This window comes from Xyrauchen texanus, chromosome 3 (genome assembly GCF_025860055.1).
Source record: "Xyrauchen texanus isolate HMW12.3.18 chromosome 3, RBS_HiC_50CHRs, whole genome shotgun sequence".
NCBI lineage: Eukaryota > Metazoa > Chordata > Actinopteri > Cypriniformes > Catostomidae > Xyrauchen > Xyrauchen texanus.
Window position 1 is genome coordinate 35,332,595 of NC_068278.1, and position 19,616 is coordinate 35,352,210.

General features: G+C 37.2%; 2 protein-coding genes across 6 annotated transcripts in view; one reads left to right on the top strand and one right to left on the bottom strand.

Annotated features, from left to right (window-relative positions):
- garnl3 (GTPase activating Rap/RanGAP domain like 3) overlaps positions 1 to 2,061 on the top strand; it is a 119,221-nt gene extending 117,160 nt beyond the window's left edge. For all 5 annotated transcript variants that reach the window (XM_052111254.1, XM_052111264.1, XM_052111272.1 and 2 more), the window contains one exon: positions 71 to 2,061. In XM_052111254.1, coding sequence (XP_051967214.1) covers positions 71 to 221 — 151 coding nt within the window. In that variant the 3' untranslated portion in view covers positions 222 to 2,061. The remainder of the gene's footprint in view (positions 1 to 70) is intronic.
- Positions 2,062 to 5,004: 2,943 nt separating this feature from the next.
- Positions 5,005 to 19,151, bottom strand: LOC127620579 (prostaglandin E synthase-like). The gene is made up of 3 exons (XM_052093744.1): positions 18,929 to 19,151; positions 18,309 to 18,391; positions 5,005 to 6,734 (listed from the first exon to the last, which is right to left on the bottom strand). Exons 1-3 carry the CDS (start codon positions 19,034 to 19,036, stop codon positions 6,485 to 6,487), a joined length of 441 nt encoding a protein of 146 aa, XP_051949704.1. The 5' UTR covers positions 19,037 to 19,151; the 3' UTR covers positions 5,005 to 6,484.
- Between the last annotated feature and the right edge of the window lie 465 nt (positions 19,152 to 19,616).

The window sequence follows — 19,616 nt, forward strand, 5'->3', positions numbered from 1 at the left end:
TGTATTTGTGGGAGATGTTACATGCAAGCATACCAGTTATTTATACTTACTATGAGATATCTCCAATCAGAGTGGGCATGGAGTCTATAGATGGAGAAACCGACGTCCACCTGCTTTGTTCATCTGGCCCTGAGGTGGAACTGCGAGATGATAGCCCACCCATGGCCAGCCCTTTTACCTTCACCACTTCTTTTGAGGAGGATATTTTGGACCTAAAGTGATGATAATCACAGTTTAGGAATCACAGTGTACCTCTCACCTTATCACACATCTTCCTACCTTTTACTTTTTTTAATCGTCTTTGCTTAGTCTGCCTACTCATCTGAAGTATGCGGTGTGTTAATGAGTCCCAGAGCTTTATACCTGAATGAGTTAACAGTGGGGTGATGTCAAAATTCACTCCTTGAAGATGTATGGATGTGTATGTGTGTATGTAAGATTCAATGTTTACACTATAAGAGTGATACAGCTTGAAATTCAGGTGATATGTGATCATTTCAGAATTGTGGCGAAATGTTGACATCCTACAGAATCTGAATAAGTCGATGTTTGATTTAGTTTCTTTAGAATGGTAAGATCAGATCTTACATTATCTTTAGAAAAACAATTTAGCTTTTAAGGTAAACTTGTAGCCATACGAACAGAAAATGGGATACTTAAAATGTTGGGCTTGAATTTGAAAGGTTTGGAACAGTTTAAGGTCAAGGCAAATAGTACTTTTCACCCCAGGACCTGAACGCAAAACAATGAAACATATTTTTAAATTCCTTCTTTATGTTTTTAAATGTTTTCTATGTTTGTGATTTGTACATTGCGTGATTATTTCAAAGTTGTAAAAAACTAAATGCATCTTGGACCGGGTGCACACATGAAAATACAAATGTAAACATATATATATATATATATATATATATTTAAACCTTTCTAGATATTGTATTATGGACAAATAAAACTCACATCTTGTGCATATCAATGTAATGGTCTAACCTGCCTCCACCCTCACCATGCTTTTAAACACCAGAAAAAAATTCCCTTGGTAGAAAGGGCAGAAGTTTCCCACAAGTGCCATTTTGAACTGCACACTGCAACCAATAGAGTCCTCCACCAGACTGACCATGGTTTGCATATCTCATGAGGCAGAAGCAAACACTACATCTGTTCTATCTAGTTCTAGCGGTTTACCATAGCTCACTATGCTACCAGTATGAGCTATGATACATGAACATCCACATTTTGCCTCTAAGTATTTACAGACACCGTCAAATTATTTTTTAAAGTGCTGTTGCTTTTTGAAAAGGGCTCTGGATCACCTGCATGCCTCCCTTCAATGCCACTAAGGTAAAGGGATTTGATGTATTAGTAGTTTAGAATTTAGAATAAAGAAGTTTAAACATTTGGAAAGAACCCTCCAGGAATTTAGGTCAGGGTCACATAGATTAAATCTCTGATTCTAGTTAAATATAAGAATGAGAATTTATACTACTGTTTACAGTTTAAACTCAAAGATGTTTAACGAATGTCATCAAAGGTGTGACAGCAGAACATACACAAGAGCCTCAGGAACAGCACAAGGAAAGGGGGATGAGTAAGTATTAGATGCAGATAAACTGCTTAGCTAAATGCATGCCCCCCACTCTCACCTTCTTAAAAACTTTCTTCATCTTAATGTGAGCCATGCAACACTAGTAACAGCCTGGGGTAAAAAAGGAAAACGTGGGAATATTTTTGTAAATTAATTTTTAAATCATATTTATTTGCTATATGTTGTTTTTAAGAGGGAAATGGGTGAGCCTGAGACTGACTGAATTTTTGTTTCTGTTTTGGTTTTGTTTCCCCCCATTGCATCCTGTCTGTTGTTGCCTTCTCCCTCTGTTCACCCTCCTAACTTTTTTTGCAGTGGTTTTGTATCTATATCGGTATTAACTGTTTAGACTGTTGCAGAAACTCTGTGATATTGGAATTAAACAAAAATTAATAAAAAAACACCAAGTGTCTTAAAATATTGTATTGCCATTGTTTTTAATACCAAGTACTTCTTGTAAATGTTAGTGTTTCAGATGTGGCCTCAATAATAATTATCATTATTATCAAAGCATTTATTTGAAAAAGTGCTGTAGATAATATTGTTAATTGATATGAAATAAATATTTATGAAATTTGACCATGCAGTTTGTGTTTTACAGTGTTCAACCTAAGCAGTAGATGGCAGACATGTTTAACATTAGATCATGTACTGATAGCTCTTACAACTATATTTATGGATGGCTATGAGGTTGTATTCTTACGTTTTGTGTGGTCTGTCAACATTGAACTGTTTGCTATTGAACCTGTTGCTGTTGGCATTCCACAAGATACACCTGCCTCTAATTACGTGGCTGACACTAATTTAACATCTGCCCTGTATATAAAGTCCAGCCTACTGTCATTCTTTTTATAAAGATTGTTGGCTTATTAGGTTTTGACACAGCTGAGCCACGGAATCTTTTAGGAAAGGCACACCAGTGAAGACATTGATTGTATAGACCTTATTCACGCTAGCGCCATTTTTTATGGGAATTACAACGAGACATTACAGTCTCTTCAGTGGGATGTACTCCATTTTAAAGTGTTTTAGATTGTTCCGCGATGAAAACATTGATCAAATATCTTTCCGCGAACATCCAGTATATAAAGGACTGCAGACAACATGAGCAGTGTTGGGTGTAAATGCAATGTAATTAAATATTTTTTTCATTGAAAAGTATGGGATTACTCTTAATATTTCAGCAATTTAATTACAGCTACTTCTGATGTAATTGTGTTAAATACTGTACAGACTATAGAACAATTCTATATAAAACAATAGCTATTGAATTTAAAATCGAAATGTAATGTCTTACGTTAAAGTGTTTGTTTTCTAAATGCTGCCCCCCTTAAATTCTTTGGCCAGTTCATTAATAATTTATTAGATTTTATATGATTTATTTGAAAGAATTAAAAGAACATTTTCATATCCTTGTATGTTTCATCTCGTCAGGGTTGATAAGGGTTTTAGAAAGTAATTAGTAAGTAATGCAATTACTTTTCAGACAATTACTTTTTTAGAGTAACTTACCCAACACTGTCTAGGAGCTTAATACCGTTCGTGTACATCATGTACTTTTTTCAGGATGCCTACCGTACTTTTTCAGATAAAAATGTAAGTATATATTTTTAAGCAATATGAGAAAATATTATGTGGGAGTGAGGGGAGTTGAAAAGGAGGATGTGGGGAAAATGGCAATGTTCCATCCTGATACCTGATCAAATTATTTTGTGACGTCATTTTGCACATGTAAATGTTTATTTAGCCTTTGCTTAGATTTTATATTTTACAGAATGTCACTTTATGTCCCTTGGACTTTATTTTCTCAAGGTGAATCCTTTTATTATTATTATCCATTTTATTTTGACCCATTAATCTTACATTTGTCGCATTACATATTGCTGCATATTATCCAAGTGTATAGCATATCACATTTTCCCTTCTAACCGTTCAGTCCTAATGGTCAGTTCTTAATGTGTTTATTCTTTAGAAATTCTTTTTTTAAAAAGGCAAATATTTAGTCTGATGGGGCAGAGAAATAAGAAATATGACTTGTTTTATTAAATAATTATGTTAATTTGCCTATATTATTATGGTAATACTGACTTTCTTGCATTTTCTTAATACCAACGGTTTGAATATTATCCTTGCTAAATGTCCCTACCAACATTCAAACCAAACCTATTCCCTTGATTATGTCTTCATCAATCCACACAATGATGACTCCAAGACATTACAGCTTCATTTTCTGTTACGCCATATTTTTTTCTGTAAAGTTGCTTTGAAATGTGTGTTGTGTTGTGTTGTGAAAAGAGCTATACAAATGAAAATGCCATCTTGACTTAATCTTTCAATACTTATTTACATAGTTGCCTCACAAACTCAGAGGGAACAATGCCCACATTCCCGGTTTAAGTATGTCTGGAATCTATTCATACTACTATCCTGCATACCTAAGATTCGTACTGTTTTACCGGCTGAGAAGTGCATCCTTAATCAAATACAGTGCATACTATGAAAGTAGGCAATTTCGAATGTCGACCAAACAGATTGTCCTGCCCCAAAATCTTGCCATTGGTTAAGTCTGTGTTGCTGTGTTGGGTTGAACAGGCTGCTCAAACACCACAGAACCACACTGTTTACACTTTCAGCCTACAAATGGTTTACTTATAGTAATCTATATTTTATCTGGCCTATTTGAAATCCAGAGATGCTGTTTTGTTTTGTTTTTTGCTCTGTCCCCATGTCCATAAAAACATTCACATTTTGAAAATTTGAAAATACTCTTGAGAAACATTTAACACCTAAAAAAAAATTGCAGTAGGCCTACTTTTTGACAAACGTTTTAAATTTGATTCACTCCCATGAGATGAAGACTTCAGTGGTATCAGTGTCCTAGAAGCTATATCTTATTAGATTTGCATTCATCTCCTCATGATGCCTTGCAGTTCTACTGACATTTTCTGTAGAACGTCAATGTTATATTATGTGCCGGTTAATCTGTGGTAACATCTCATAAATATCATATAGGTGCTCCAGAGCCGTTGGGTGCAGCAGATAGGCCTTGTGCTATCATTTAAGTTGTCAAGCAAGTCAAATAAGAGCCAGCGCCCAGCGAACCATAACCTTAACTAAACGCATAACCTGTAGTCATGGCACAATTTGAAAGCATAAAGCTTACTGTCAGGGAAATTGGCAAGTAAAGGCATGTTTCAGACATGCATCAGTCTTACATGCAAACCCACACATTTCCATTCATGCTGCTCAAAACGTCATTTCTGCTGCACTTTCACATATTTATGTGAAACATAAAACATATATATATATATATATATATATATATATATATATATATATATATATATATATATATATATAAAACTTAAATAAACTTATATATAAACTTAAAGATCATTTTGTAAAAATCCAAATGACATTACAGATCTTTATTGTGTTTTCCATGCTTGTTCAATAAACCATAAACAATTAATGACCATGCACCTGTGGAACGGTCATTAAGACACTATCAGCTTACAGATGGTAGGCAATTAAGGTCACAATTATAAAAACTTAGGACACTAAGTAGACCTTTCTACTGACTCTGAAAAACACCTAAAGAAAGATGCCCAGGGTCTGTGCTCATCTGCGTGAATGTGCCTTAGGCATGCTGCATGGAGGCATGAGGACTGCAAATGTGCCATGGCCAGCAAAGAGCCCGGATCTCATTCCCATTGAGCACGACTGGGACCTGTTGGATCGGAGGGTGAGGGATAGAGCCATTCCCCCCAGAAATGTCTGGGAACTTGCAAGTGTCTTGGTGGAAGAGTGGGTTTACATCTCACAGCAAGAACTGGCAAATCTGGTGCAGTCCATGAGGAGAAGATTCACTGCAGTACATAATGTAAAAGTAACTGACTGTTACTATTTAATTTTTGTTTAGTTTGTGTCTTAGTTGTTGAAGCTTTTTGTACATACAAATATTTACACGTTCATTTTGCTGAAAATAAAAGCAGTTGAAAGTGAGAGGTCTTTTTTGCTGAGTTTATATACCATACAATGCAGAAACAATGAAGATTGAGATCACAAGTTTTGTTTATAGTAACAGTTTTAGAGGTCTTATTTTTGTTTGGTAATTACATTCCTCTCTGTTTATCTCACACAGACACACACACACAATTTAATAAAACAAACAAAAAAAAACATTTAACACAAGTTTAACAAGTTCAGTGTGATGAATTACCAGAAACTTGAACTTATAGTATTGTAAAGCCGTGTTCTTGAGGACAGGACAATAGCACCCAACTGTGAATTGGAGGCTGTGTTTGAAAAGTCATAAACCCAAAGTTTGGCAGACACAGAGAAAGGGCAGTGTTTGTGCAGCAGCATTTGTTTAACGCTACAATAATTTTGAAAGGCCTGGACTTTCAAAAGAGCTCACATTCTGTAACAACAGAGGAATGCTTTCAAGTTTGGAAAGCTATTGCTGAACAGTCACGTAGACTATGAACTGACCTCAGCAGTTATTGCTTGTGTAAACTTTGCAGTAGGAGAGTAAAAAGTTGTAGGTCACTGCATTGCTCTGAGGTATAAATTCTTCTTTATGGACTTCAAGTCCATTCAAGGAGAATAAGGCCTGTTGTAGCAAATACTGTAAATAAATATGACAAGAGCATATGCAAACCTCAGTGTTAAAAATAATAAAAATACAATTATGAGAAGATGACATTAAATACCCTTCATCTGCATGATAACATACTATTTAGACATTGCAATATAACAGCAGTCAGGCATAAGTCTGGTCTCAAAGTCAAAAGTAAATTCATACTGCTGACGAGAAGGATGAAAAACCCCCGCATACTACACTGTTGTAACTGCTGAAAAGTCTTGACCGATCAACACATAATTCAATTTTGGTCAGCGTCATGCAAATGAGGCTACATCCATTAGAATCTGTATTGCCATGGAAACACAAGGCACCTGAGCAATGACATAGGCATATGAACGTGTTGGTGCTTTAAGGGCCAACAGGTATGCCACACTGTGAAGAACTCGACCCAGGAAGAAGGCCAAAAAGTGGATTCGTGCTACTGAATATGAGGGGCCAGTCATGGAATATACAGCCCCTAGAAACAAAAAGGGGAAAATGTTCTCCATATCATTGCGATGCACCCTGAAAAAAACACACAAAAACAGAAAAGTTAGTGCAGTCAAACACACAAAATCCTGTTTATCATCTACACTAGGAACATTATGGTCCTAATAAAGTGCCTGACGTGTTCTTCTGCTGTTGTAGCCCATCCACCTCAAGGTTCTGCTCACTACAATTGTACAGAGTGGTTTTCTGAGTTACCGTAGACGTTTTGTCAGGCTATTTGTCAGGCCATTCTCCGTTGACCTCTCTCTTCAACACGGCATTTCCATCAGAAGAACTACTGTTTACTGGATGTTTTTTGTTTTTGGCACCATTCTGACTAAACTCTAGAAATTGTTGTGCATGAAAATCCCAGGAGATCAGTAGTTACAAAAATACTCAAACCAACCCGTCTGGCACCAAAAATCATTCTGATGGTTGATGTGGACATCAATGGAAGCTCCTGACCTGTATCTGCATGATTTTAGGCATTGCACTGCTGCCACATGATAATCGATTAAATGATCGCATCAATAAGTAGGTGAAAAGGTGTTACTAATAAAGTGCTCAGTGAGAGTATATCAAAGGTGAACTTTTGGTTTATGTTTTGCTGGCTGATATAGTAGTCTTCTTGAACTTATACTGACACTTGTTGTGTGGATGCAGCATTATACAAAGCAATATTTGCAGATAGCAATAAATTATTTATTCTGTGAGAGAATGTGTCTGATAACATGGAGGGTAACAGAGCTAAAATGTGAAGCATTCAGCTGGGCATGTGATCCCTCATGAGGCAACATGCTCCATGTAAAATAAAACAGCTATTGATTATGCCACTGATATAAATGGAGTCTTCGTCTCATGTGAGTACATGATTTAAACATAGTTTTCAAAATATTAGTAATTTATTTTAGGGGTAAAACGTATTAAAATTAGGAGAAAATCACTTTGTGCACCTTTAAAAAAGACTGCAGATAAAGATTCATTTAGAAAAAGATTGTATATAAACAGCATTTAATGGTGTGTAGAGAAAGGAGAACAGTCACATTATTTAACTACTACGAGGTTTTGGAAGTCGCGTGACGCCATGCGAGGGTCAGATGTGTGAACGGCAAGCTCTGTGCACTTTGTTAGTTTTTAATATATTTTGTGTCATAAACTGGTGAGATTTGATACACCCTGTTCCATAACTGTTCTATTAAGACAATATGTCAAAGAATTCAAAATCCTCGCGCTCTGGAGACATTAAAAGACACTTACGCACTCAAGCTGACACCCCAGACAGGGACGCAGGCCAGGGACTCAGTTTGGACAGTGCGGCGGGAGAGATTCAGCGTCAACTATCGAGCATGTCAGTGATGCTGGTGAAGGTCGTTGTTACAAGAGTGACAGACGTCAAGAAACGGATCGATTATCTGGAGTCATCGGAGATGAATAGACTTGGAATGTGTTTGGGAAAAGTTGGAAGATCTTGAGAATCATGACTGGTGAAACAACGTCCAAATTGTTGGAATTCCTGAGAACGAAGAAGGCAGAGATATGATGAAATTCCTAGACGAGCTCTTTCCGAGTCTGCTCGACATAACAAGCCATAAGCTGGAAATCGAGCAAGCTCACAGAGTTCCGGCTTGGAGGCCTGCAGAGGGAGACAGGCCCGATCAATTCTGGCCAAATTTCTGAGATCATCCAATAAAGATCTTGTGTTACGTGAGGCGAGGAGTAAAGGAAGGCTTTCTTGGAAGAACCGCAACATTTTCTTTTTCCCAGACCTTTCAAATTCGACAAGAGAGAAATGTGATCGATTCAAGGAATGCAAGAAATTCTTACATCAGCAGAAGGTCGCTTTTGCACTGATGTTCCCGACCAAATTAAGAATAGATGATAAGGATGGCTGTAAAACATTTACATGTCTGCAGCAAGCAATGTCCTTCAAAAGGTCAATGGACTAAGTCATTGCGTGTGTAGTGAGCTGGAAATTATATCCAAAGAAGAAAATACCCCCCTTTTAATTACATTTTTGTATTGTTTATTACTGTTTCAAAGTAATAAAGTTCAGTTGTTCAATTAAAACATTTATGATGTATTAAGAGAGGTGTGGGTTGAATTAAGAGGTTTGAATTTAAATTATTATAGCCTCCTGTAGAGAGTATAAGATGTGCTGCATGATCTGGCCAGATTCAATTAAACGCTGCCAGAGCTTGCACCCACTTATTGTTTCATGGTATTTCTCTCTCTTTCTACATTTCACAATCCAACTTTAAATTATCCACTCAAGCCACCCTTGCCTGAGGTGGGTAACACGTGACGCAGCCGAGTGGACCTGACTCACTGAATATTCACTTGATAGTCCAAGGAAACTGAGCCTTTTTATTTCTTTTGTGTTGATTCCGCAAAGCGGCTGGAGTTTGTTTTATGGAGAAACACGTTTTCGGACAGTTTGTGGATGAATCTGCATGTTCATTGTGTTTGTGCCTCCTACTGTATGTAGTTTGTTTTGTGGAATATTTCTTGCAAATCATTAGAGTAATTAGGGCATTTGTTGCACTCATGTAACGGCAGAACGGCCGGCTCACTGAACATTCGTTTGACTGCTCACATTTATTTAACATTGGATTTGACGAAAATTATTGGCAGATCTCCTTGTCACTAATTTCCCGTGAAAAAACACAGTTTGGATTACACCGTAATTGTAACACTTCCGTTCGGTTTGTTTGGGGCCCCGGCTACGTTTCAACGTCTCATGGATCGGATCCTCAGACCGCATAAAGCTTACGCCGCTGCCTATTTAGATGACATCATCATTTATAGTAATGATTGGCAGTAGCACATGCAGCATCTGAGGGTGGTTCTGAGATCGCTGCGAGGAGCAGGACTCTTAGCAAACCCAAGGAAGTGCACGATTGGTCGGGTGGAGGTACGGTATCTGGAGTTTCTCTTGGGTCACGGTCAGGTGTGTCCCCAAATTGATAAGACGGCGGCGGTTGCGACCTCTCCGAGGCCCAACACCAAAAAGTGGGTGAGACATTTCCTGGGACTGGCTGGCTATTATAGAAGATTCGTACCCATTTATTCGGATGTCACCAGCCCGCTGACTGATCTCACTAAAAAGGGAGCTCCAGACCCGGTCCAGTGGACGGAGCAGTGTCAGCAGGCATTCACACAAGTTAAAGCTGCACTTTGCGGGGGGCCGCTTTTACATTCACCCGATTTCTCTCTCCCTTTTGTGTTACAGACGGACGCTTCAGATAGGGGGCTGGGGGCCATGCTCTCGCAGGTGGTGGAGGAGGAGCACCCGGTGCTGTACATTAGCCGCAAGCTCTCATTGAGGGAGACTAAGTACAACACTGTAGAGAAGGAATGTCTGGCCATCAAGTGGGCGGTCCTCACTCTCCGTTACTACATGTTGGGGAGGGCCTTCACCCTCTTTTCGTATCATGCCCCACTACAGTGGCTTCACCGCATGAAAGACACCAACGCCTGGATTACCCGTTGGTACCTGGCTCTTCAGCCACTTAAGTTCAAGGTAGTCCACAGACTGGGAGCGCAGATGGCAGCCGCTGATTTCCTTTCCAGAAATGGGGGGGAGTGGTAGGAAGTCCGGATGTCTCCCCGGCCTGAGTCGGGCGGTGGGGATATGTGGCAGCGGGGGCGTTGTCAAGTGTCCGCCTGGAGAGAGAAAGAGCGGTAAGGGCGCTTACACCTGAGCTAAATTATGCCTAACACCTGTTTCTGATTACAGTGAACACGGGGAGAGCGGCATAAAAGAGCGTCATAGCAAGCAGATCGAGAGAGTCTGGATCAGAGAGAGTTCTGTGAACACGAGACATTATTTTGTGAAGCTGAAACCGTATGTGTTATAGTGAAGCTGTCATCTAGTGTGAAAGTGCAAATAAAAGACGTCTCACTTGAGTTAAAGGAACCTTTTGTCCACTGTCATTCGTGGAGTCTTTACAATATGAAATAATGTTTCTTCAAGAAACACATCTTTCCCTGCAGGAAGCTGAACATTTTGGGAAAATATGGGGTGGACATGTTTTCTTTAATGCTGGCTCAAGTAAGAGCAGGGTAGTCATTATATTGATAAGTAAACATCTACAATTCAAATATCTCACACAGATTAATGATAAATTATGAAGAATCATTATTGTTTTAGCAGAAATTCAGGGGCAAAGGTTGATTTTAGCTAATATTCATGCACATAACGCTGATGATCAGGGCTTTATATAACTTTTTTTACAGCTTTTTGTCACAAGCTGCTGGCACCCCTCATGATATAATATTGGGAGTAGACTTAAATCTTTTGATGGATTCAGTCCTTTATCATTGTGAAGCAAAATTGTGAAAGCCCCCTAGAGCAAAACTGAGCCTTCACAGGATGTGTAAAAATCTTGGTGTTACAGATATTTGGAGATTTTTGAACCCATCTAGTAGGGACTATATTTTTTTTCATCAGTCCATAAGATTTATTCTAGAATAGATTTTTTTTATATCTAAGTCCCTCATTTCCTCTTTTGTTGATTGCCCAATTGGAAACATTTTAGACTCAGATCACGCCCGGTGAGTTTAGAGATGTTGCCACATATGGAGAAAAATAAATCATATAGTTGGTGCTTTCATGTATCCCTTTTGCAAAATCCTGAATTGCAACAAATGTTAAAGGCTGAAATCAATGTCTATTGGAGTCCAGCTGGACCTCAGTATCCTCTGTGGGCGTTGCTTGGGAGGCACTTAAGGTGGTTCTTAGGGGTCGGCTCATACAGTATGCATCATTCACCAAAAAATCCAAAGCACGAGAACTCGTGGAGTTGGAAGGGAATATTAAAAGTGCCAAGGCAGAGCTGAAGTGCCGACGTCATCTGAAGGCCTCAGAGAATTGACACGATTGAAATATAGATATAATACAATTTTGTGGTGGTGGGAGGTGTGGCGCATATGCTTTTGCTTTACGCAGATGATATTTTATAATTCGTCTCTGACCCCATTATACCTATGCCTTGCCTCCACAGAATTATTAATTATTTTTCAAAGTTCTCAGTATACAGAGTCAATTGGTCTAAATCCGGAGCTTTGTCTCTGACAGCGTACAGCCCAGTAACTGCTTTCCAGCCGGGCACCTTTCAGTGGCCCAAACAGGGCATTAAGTATTTGGGCATTTTATTCCCAGCAAATTTGTCTGATTTAGTTTAATTTTGATGCCTTAATAAAAAAGTTTTCCTGCGAGGTGGACAGGTGGGCTTCATTACATTTATCTGTGATTGGGAAGGTTAATGTTATTAAAATGAATTGTATTCCAAAATTTAACTACCTGTTACAATCTCTCTCTGTAGATATATCTCCCTCTCTTATTTCAAGCAATTTGATAGCATAGCGAAGTCCTTCATTTGGAATGGTAAACGTCCCAGATTACATTTCAATAAGTTACATGAGCCGATTGACAAAGGTGGGCTAGCCAAGATTTTATTTTATTATTATGCATTCTGTCTCAGACATTTGGCTCATTGGTTGCTTCCACCTGAGAGAGCCCCTCCTTGGTTTTGTATTGAACAGGAAGTTCTTGCCCCTTTGCCACTGCAAAGCCTTTCTATCAAACTAATCTGAGAAGTAAAGTTATACCCCGTTATCTTGCATTTACACACAGTATGGACAAAAGTGTCCAGAGTGTTTAATTCGGACATTTATTTAAATATAGCCTCAAGCATATGGCTGAACCCTAAATTATGAATTAATAAATCCACTTTCTGCTGGTCAGAGTGGTTTGTGAAGGGGGTTACTATACTCTGTGGCCTGTATGAGAGTGGAGTGTTGTGATCCTTTGAAAATTTGGTTCAGAATTTTGGGATTCCCAGATCTCGGTTCTATATGTATTTACAGCTGTGCCACCTGTATTTGTTTTTTTTTTTTTTTTGCGAGTAGCACACCCCCCTAAAACAACAGATACTCTGGGAGAGGTGATTACTGCTTTTGGAAAAGGTCATGAGGCATTAGTGTGTTACTCCCTGCTAATACAGAGTCTGGGGAATGGAGCTTCAACTTCACTCAAGAGATGTTACATATTTTTTGAAAAAAAAAAAAAAAAAAAAAATGCGAATTGGGAACTACCAGGTTTTGAACACTAATGAATAATGACATAAATTGGTGAATGTATCACAAATAAACTATTTCTTTCCCTGCCATACTTTTAAGAGCATTTGGGAAGATATAGATAAGAAATAAACTATGTAATCTGGCCGCAATGCATGACTATGCTTGTTTACAATCCAATAATTTTCCCATTGCAAGTTTAAACCACATCCCTTACCATTACCACCTTCTTCTCTGAGTTTTTTCCATAAATGTAAATGGAGAACGAGGCTTTCATTCGGCATAACATGCTGTTTTGTGTTCCTCAGAAGAAAGTCATACATGTTTGGAACAACATGAGGATAAGTAAATTATGACAGAATTTTTGTTTTGGGTGAACTCTCCCTTAAATATTATTCCCAGAAATTTTTTTTATTTGATTTTATAGCTTTTTCAAGCATTATACATTTACTAGAACAGCAGAAATACATATGAAAAACTACTTATCAAAAGACCCAGGGAGTTGTGTAATGTACACAAAACATCTGGCTTTAATCAGGACTTCAGCTGTAAACTGTCTGGCTTGGTTTAATGGCAGCATGCCCGGACAGTGAACGTTGCCAACATCTCACAATCCTACACAGTAAACTTAAGTTCACACTGAATCACTCATGGAAAGCACACTCACAGTGCATCAAAGAAGTGGCTGTTTTTGAACAGATCATATTAATAAAGAGTAGTAGTAGCCTACTTCCTGTACTCCCTTTCAAAAATATAATGTCGATATTCTTAGCACATTAATGGTCATCTCACATTTCCTGTTATTATCCCAGCACAGCAGTGATGTAGCAGCTTGTTCATCATGCTTGGAAATCCTGCATTACACAGCTTCTCTTTGAAAAAACCAAGGACTTTCCATATAAGCCATAATAACAATTTCCATAGTGGAAATAACTTTCACCCTCTCCTCTTGTTTGGCTGTCATTTAACATTTCCCACAACATTCTTTGTAAATTGTTCCGGCTTTAGTTCCTGCTCTTAAATCAAACTGCCAAACAAAGTGTTTCAAAATGCAACTATTTAATATACTGTGTATACATATCAAATTAAAGATTTTTCATAATCCTGAATAAATCAGGCAATGTCATAATCAGCTATAATTCTGAGAACACATTTCCCCACTTGGTGAATGCAGCAGTGTACACAATATTTTGTTTATATTTTAAACAAACAAGTTAAGTTACGTCTCTGCAGTCAAATATTCAACATCAGCGTCTTCTCATAGTAAACATTTAGGTTAAGAATGGTGGGATACATTTTGACAATGTAGTTTATGTTATAGAGGCAACCTCAACTGAGAAAAGAAACTAAATGGCTGCAGTCTAAAAATGTTTTAATTATCGATTACACCAACCTATCGGTTTGCTTCAGAGGACATTCATTGATCGACTGGAGTTGTGTGGATTACTTTTATGCTGCCTAAATATGCCATTTGGACTGTCAAATAGCCAGCAGCCCGATGGCACCTGTTTACTTGCATTGTATTGACAAAAAGATAAAAAATCTTAATTTAAATTTGGCTGAAGAAGGAAAGTCATACACTTCTGGGGTGGCTTAAAGGTAAGTAAATCATAAGAGAATTTTCATTTTGGGGTGAACTAACCCCAAACTTTCCCTTTCAAGTCGGTCACTTCGATGCTGCGTCAGTTGCTGACTATGGAATCGTGGAAGAGAGAAATTAAATCCAACTAATTAAGGTATATAGAGTGGCAGTAACACTAACCAATATGGGTAGTGAAGCATCACAGAACTATAGTTATCTACACCATAATAGGGAAACATTTTGGAACAGCCCATTTCTGACAGTCACAATGCCATTATCCAACAGGATAGTAGGACATTAAATGGGTAATGACATGTCTTTTTTTTAAAGTTTTTTACACAAAGTATATATTCATATATTTTTAAAACATGATAATTTTCCACCCTCATTATGACCCTCTGTCAGAAACACTCAATTTTGGTGCTGCTTCTCCTTTAAGAATTGACAGTAAACACCCAATGTTATTATAGTCTCTCTGCTCTTGACTGACCTGCTCTCTATACTTGCCATCTCACTACTCACTGTTACTGGGCGGGCTATGGTGGCTCAGTGGTTGAAGCTCAGGGTTACTGACCAGAAGGTCAGAGGTTCAAGCCTCAGCACCACCAAGATGCCACTGTTGGGCCCTTGAGCAAGGCACTTAACTCCAGGTTGCTCCAGGGGGCTTGTCCCTGTAATAACTGCACTGTAAGTCGCTTTGGATAAAAGCGTCTGCCAAATGCATAAATGTAAATGAAAATGCTATGATAGTGATAAGTAAGGATGTCCCAATACTGATACAGGTATCGAAATTGTGTCCAATACAGCGCTCGTACTTGTACTTTTAAAAATGCACTGATATTATGTAAACATTATTTAAACATTCAGCACACAAATTAAAATCACGTTATGTCCTAGTTTGATTATTTTACTGCAAAAGCTGTGATTTAATATTATTATATAGTTTGCATGAGTGGCACGCTGCAAATCTGAGCACTTGTGAATGTGTGGAGCAGGTGTTGTGCTGACACCAGCTCCACGTACCTTTTAAAGCTCCACTTGGTCTCAAACAGGGATAATATTGTCATAATCATCAAGCACTCTATGTAGAACAAAGTGCAAATTCGCTTTGTAGGCAGAGGCAATTACAGAGTATACTGTATATATATATTTATTTAAATAACAGCCTTTTGTGGTTTAATAATCACTTTGAGTCACATACAACTGGCTTTTCTGGAGTGGGAAGTTTCTGTCTTATGTGAGAGCTCCGTGGTCATAACAACACAGAAACACTTCAAAATAAAACCTTTGCCAAAATAAAAGCTCAATTTAAATAAAAAAGTATGACAGAAATGGAATATTCACTGCTATATTACTACTACTACTGCTATTAATAATAATGATGATAAATCAATAATAATAATAGTACTATATTTAAGCAATATCAAAAATCCAAATTATTTAAGATTGTGCTGTGAGGTTCTGAATAAAAGCTCTTTATTTGATAAAAAATAACACAATATTATGTTGAAAATGAATTGTTATATTTTCATTTAATTAAAGTTTTAATTAATTAAATAAATGCCCTCATACCTTTTTTACGGTATCGGGACATCCCTAGTGATAAGGTAAAGTAGGCATTGATGTGTTGTTGTGGAGGTGGTCAGATGCAAATTTACAACTGTGTGATATCACAATGTGGAGGAAGAAGAGAACGAGTCGTTTTGGTAGCTTGGTTTCAACAAATGCTCTTTTTGCAGCAAGGAGGAAGTTTTGAATTCTGAAACTTGCAGCATGCTTTTATAGTACAATGACCTCATCTATGTCAAAAGATCAAGAAAATTGTGATTATTTATGTTATGACCCCTTTAAACATTACTCTTTATGCTGAAAAGCGCTAAGAATGACATGGTTTAAGAGACTGATTAGTAAATATACAATGTACTAGATAGCAAGGTAGTGAACACTGAGAACTCAACCCTCCTTCGCAGAAAGAATCTGTAAAGAGAGGGAAGAGACATCTATAAAATTACAATTAAATATAAAAATTATTAGTTTTGTCAGTCAGTTGTTTTATAAAATATTTTTTAGTACTTAATCTGTTGTCACCTCAATTGGTTCTTTATAAAAATCAATAGTTGTTTGTCAACACCATCTGTTATTATCAACACTGAGAGATAATTTTTCAAAGGAAATATGTTATTCTTTGTTCAATTTATTGTATTAATATGTTAAATCACCAACTGAACAACATGCAGTGATGTCTTATTTGCCTAAGAACATTGGTTACATGCTTAATAATAAAAGTGAGAGAAGAGAATTAAGAAATTTAGGAATTAGAAAAATGAACAAACATTTAAAGAATGTATTTTATCACTTAAAAACTTTTCTGAACACCATTAATTGATCATTGAAATCTTTACACTCTTGTCGGGTGGATCAGATTAAAATAGCGTGCTTTTTAGTGTGTCTGACGAAGTCATGTGTCCCTCACCTCAAGAATCAGTGTTTACTAATAATAAATGATTAACAAATTTGTATCACATGGCTGTTGTAATTGGTTTATTAAATCCTCTAATGTTTATTGTGTTAATCTTGTTCTGTATATAAAGTATATATCTTTCTATGCCATTTCGTTGTTAAAACCGTTTTTGTTAGTGTTGAGTTGACACATCAACAAGAATATAGTGTTGATAATACAAACAGGAACATACTTCCTGCAAACCTTTTGTTCTATTTTAATAACATCTTCCTATTTTTCTGCACTTCAAGTTATTTGCTGCAGGGCAACTATTAAAATACCCTTATAAATGCATTGTAATTAAAGGTAAAATAATGGTCTTGTCAGGACTTGTTCCTGGTAACCTGCAGTCAAATCTGACAGCTACCAGAAAATTCACATCAGTAAATGCCTTGCATGCTCCACTTACATAAAATAACACAAACACACACACACACACACACACACACAGGTACTGAAAAGAGACTATTGTGGAAACACAAAAGTCTGTCAAACTTTTGCAAGCTAACAAGGTCAAAAGGTTACATTTATAGTCACTAACAACAATCATACAAATGGGCAAAACTAATTAAAACAGCTAGGCTATTTGACATGTGTTGATGGGATAATTTTGCTGGACTGACCTTCTTCACTACATTTTTTATTTTTATCTTATTTATTTATTTTTGTTTTTTCATTTCCATGCACCTTGTTTGGAGTTGTACCAGACTAAAAGCTGTCTACCAAAATGACCAATTTACAACAAAATGATTTACTATATTTCATCCATGCAATCATAGATTAAACATGATTATGTGAACATTGTCACATAGTTTTCTGTAGAGTTAACAATTGAGTTCTATAATAATAACTAAAAGGAAGCCCACATCTGCCAGACATCCTGCATATTTTTCTCATTAAATGGGGCCAAGGGGGATAATAACTGAAGTTAAACAGACCGAAGTGGCACACAATGTTTTTGTGAAGAAACACACATTTTAACCAAATACCACAGTCAAAAAATGTTACCCATGTGAGCAGAATAAAAGAGAACTGCATTTTTTAAGATGAATGGAAAACAATATACACAAGCAAATGTAATGCACTTATTGTTTAATTATTTTGTGTTTAATTGTGTTGTGAAGCTGCTTAAATTACACATTATTGTTGCTATTTGACTACTACAGTACTTTAATAGTATGCATGTTTATGTGTATTTTTTTTTTTACTCGAAATTTTGTTCGACATTTATTGTCACTTTAGGCACCCATAATGTACCAATCCGCTCTAATTAGTAACATTAATAAGGAACGGATTATGGGGTGGGGGTAGGCTTGGGGAGTGAGTGTTTCGTGGTTTTCGAGCGGGGGATCACCAAATTGGATCGCGCAACCTTAAAGCTCAGGGTCCCTTGTAGTCCCTTGTAGATAAAAATGTCAATGCTTGTTTAGTATTGTGTTCATGTAATTACCTCATACAGCGTTCCACGTATGGATCGTTGCGGCAAAACTGCACACCTCCGTGTCTTACTGCGTCCTCGGGATTCGCGAACGCCTATACAAACACATTACATGTTACAGATCTGTTTAACAGAGCATAAACCTAAATATAAAGTAATTGTTATTAAAACACACATTTAGTAAACTAACTAGCCTAACTAAATTAAGTGATATAGATTTGTAGCACTGGAATGACAGTAAGGCGCCGTTCACACCGAACGCGTTATTGCGTCCGCGCTGTTTTTCCAATGTTTTTCCACTATAAACACACGCTAGACGGACGTCATTGACGCGTCTCGAGACACCTGCATCTAGCTTTTCCTTTAAGCGCAGCAGCAAGTATGCGTTCAGCGTGAACGACCCCTAATTATATACTGATGTGATTTTGTATAGCTATATATTCTAAATAGAAACAAAACTTTAGAAACATAAAACTTCGCGCGACGCGTCAATCTCGAATCTCCCATTATAACTATTCGAGGTTGTCTGGCGATGATTTTAATGGGAGTGCGCGCCGCTAGCATTCTAGTTGAGGTCTGAAGATTTGAAGAAAAAACAAACAAAAAAAGAAAAGAAAAGTCTCATAGCTTACTTTTTTTCGAAGTCTCACTTGCCCCGTGATGATGGCAATGATGTACATCTTCAAAATTAACAGTGTGCTGTAGAAGATGAAGCACATCAATACATCGTTTCCAAGCATCTTGTCTTACTCTAACGCAGTCTGTGTACATGCAGAGTGACGGAGACGTGTAAAGGTTCAGTTTTATACGCTAGACCTCTTGGCCCACCCTATTCCCAATCAGTAGGCTACCTGGCAAGAAAGACTTCAGACTTCCTTTTTTCCTCCCCATGATGAAATATGTTCCATATGACGATACGATGAAACATAAAACATGACGCCGCAATGGAGAACATGATTTCTCACATGATTTGTAAAATAGAGTAAAACCAAATTGCAAGTTGTTACAGCCTTTGCCCCGCAGCCATGTCATTTGAAGAATGTTATGTTATGTTTGAGGCGGGAAAGGTAAAGTGAACAAAATAAAATAGATAAGAGAGGTAGGCCTAATTCTGTTTGTAGAAATGAAATAAATAATATAAATAGAAGAGGTAATTCTACTTGTATAACTTAAATTAAACAAATAGGTTAATTAAATCAATTTGTTAACTTTATTCAAATTTTGTTATAATCAAACATACAGTAGGCCTATTTTAATTTGTTTTTATTGTTTTGTTTATACAAATCTAAAGCCCATACATAAATGTAATTATTTGAGCAT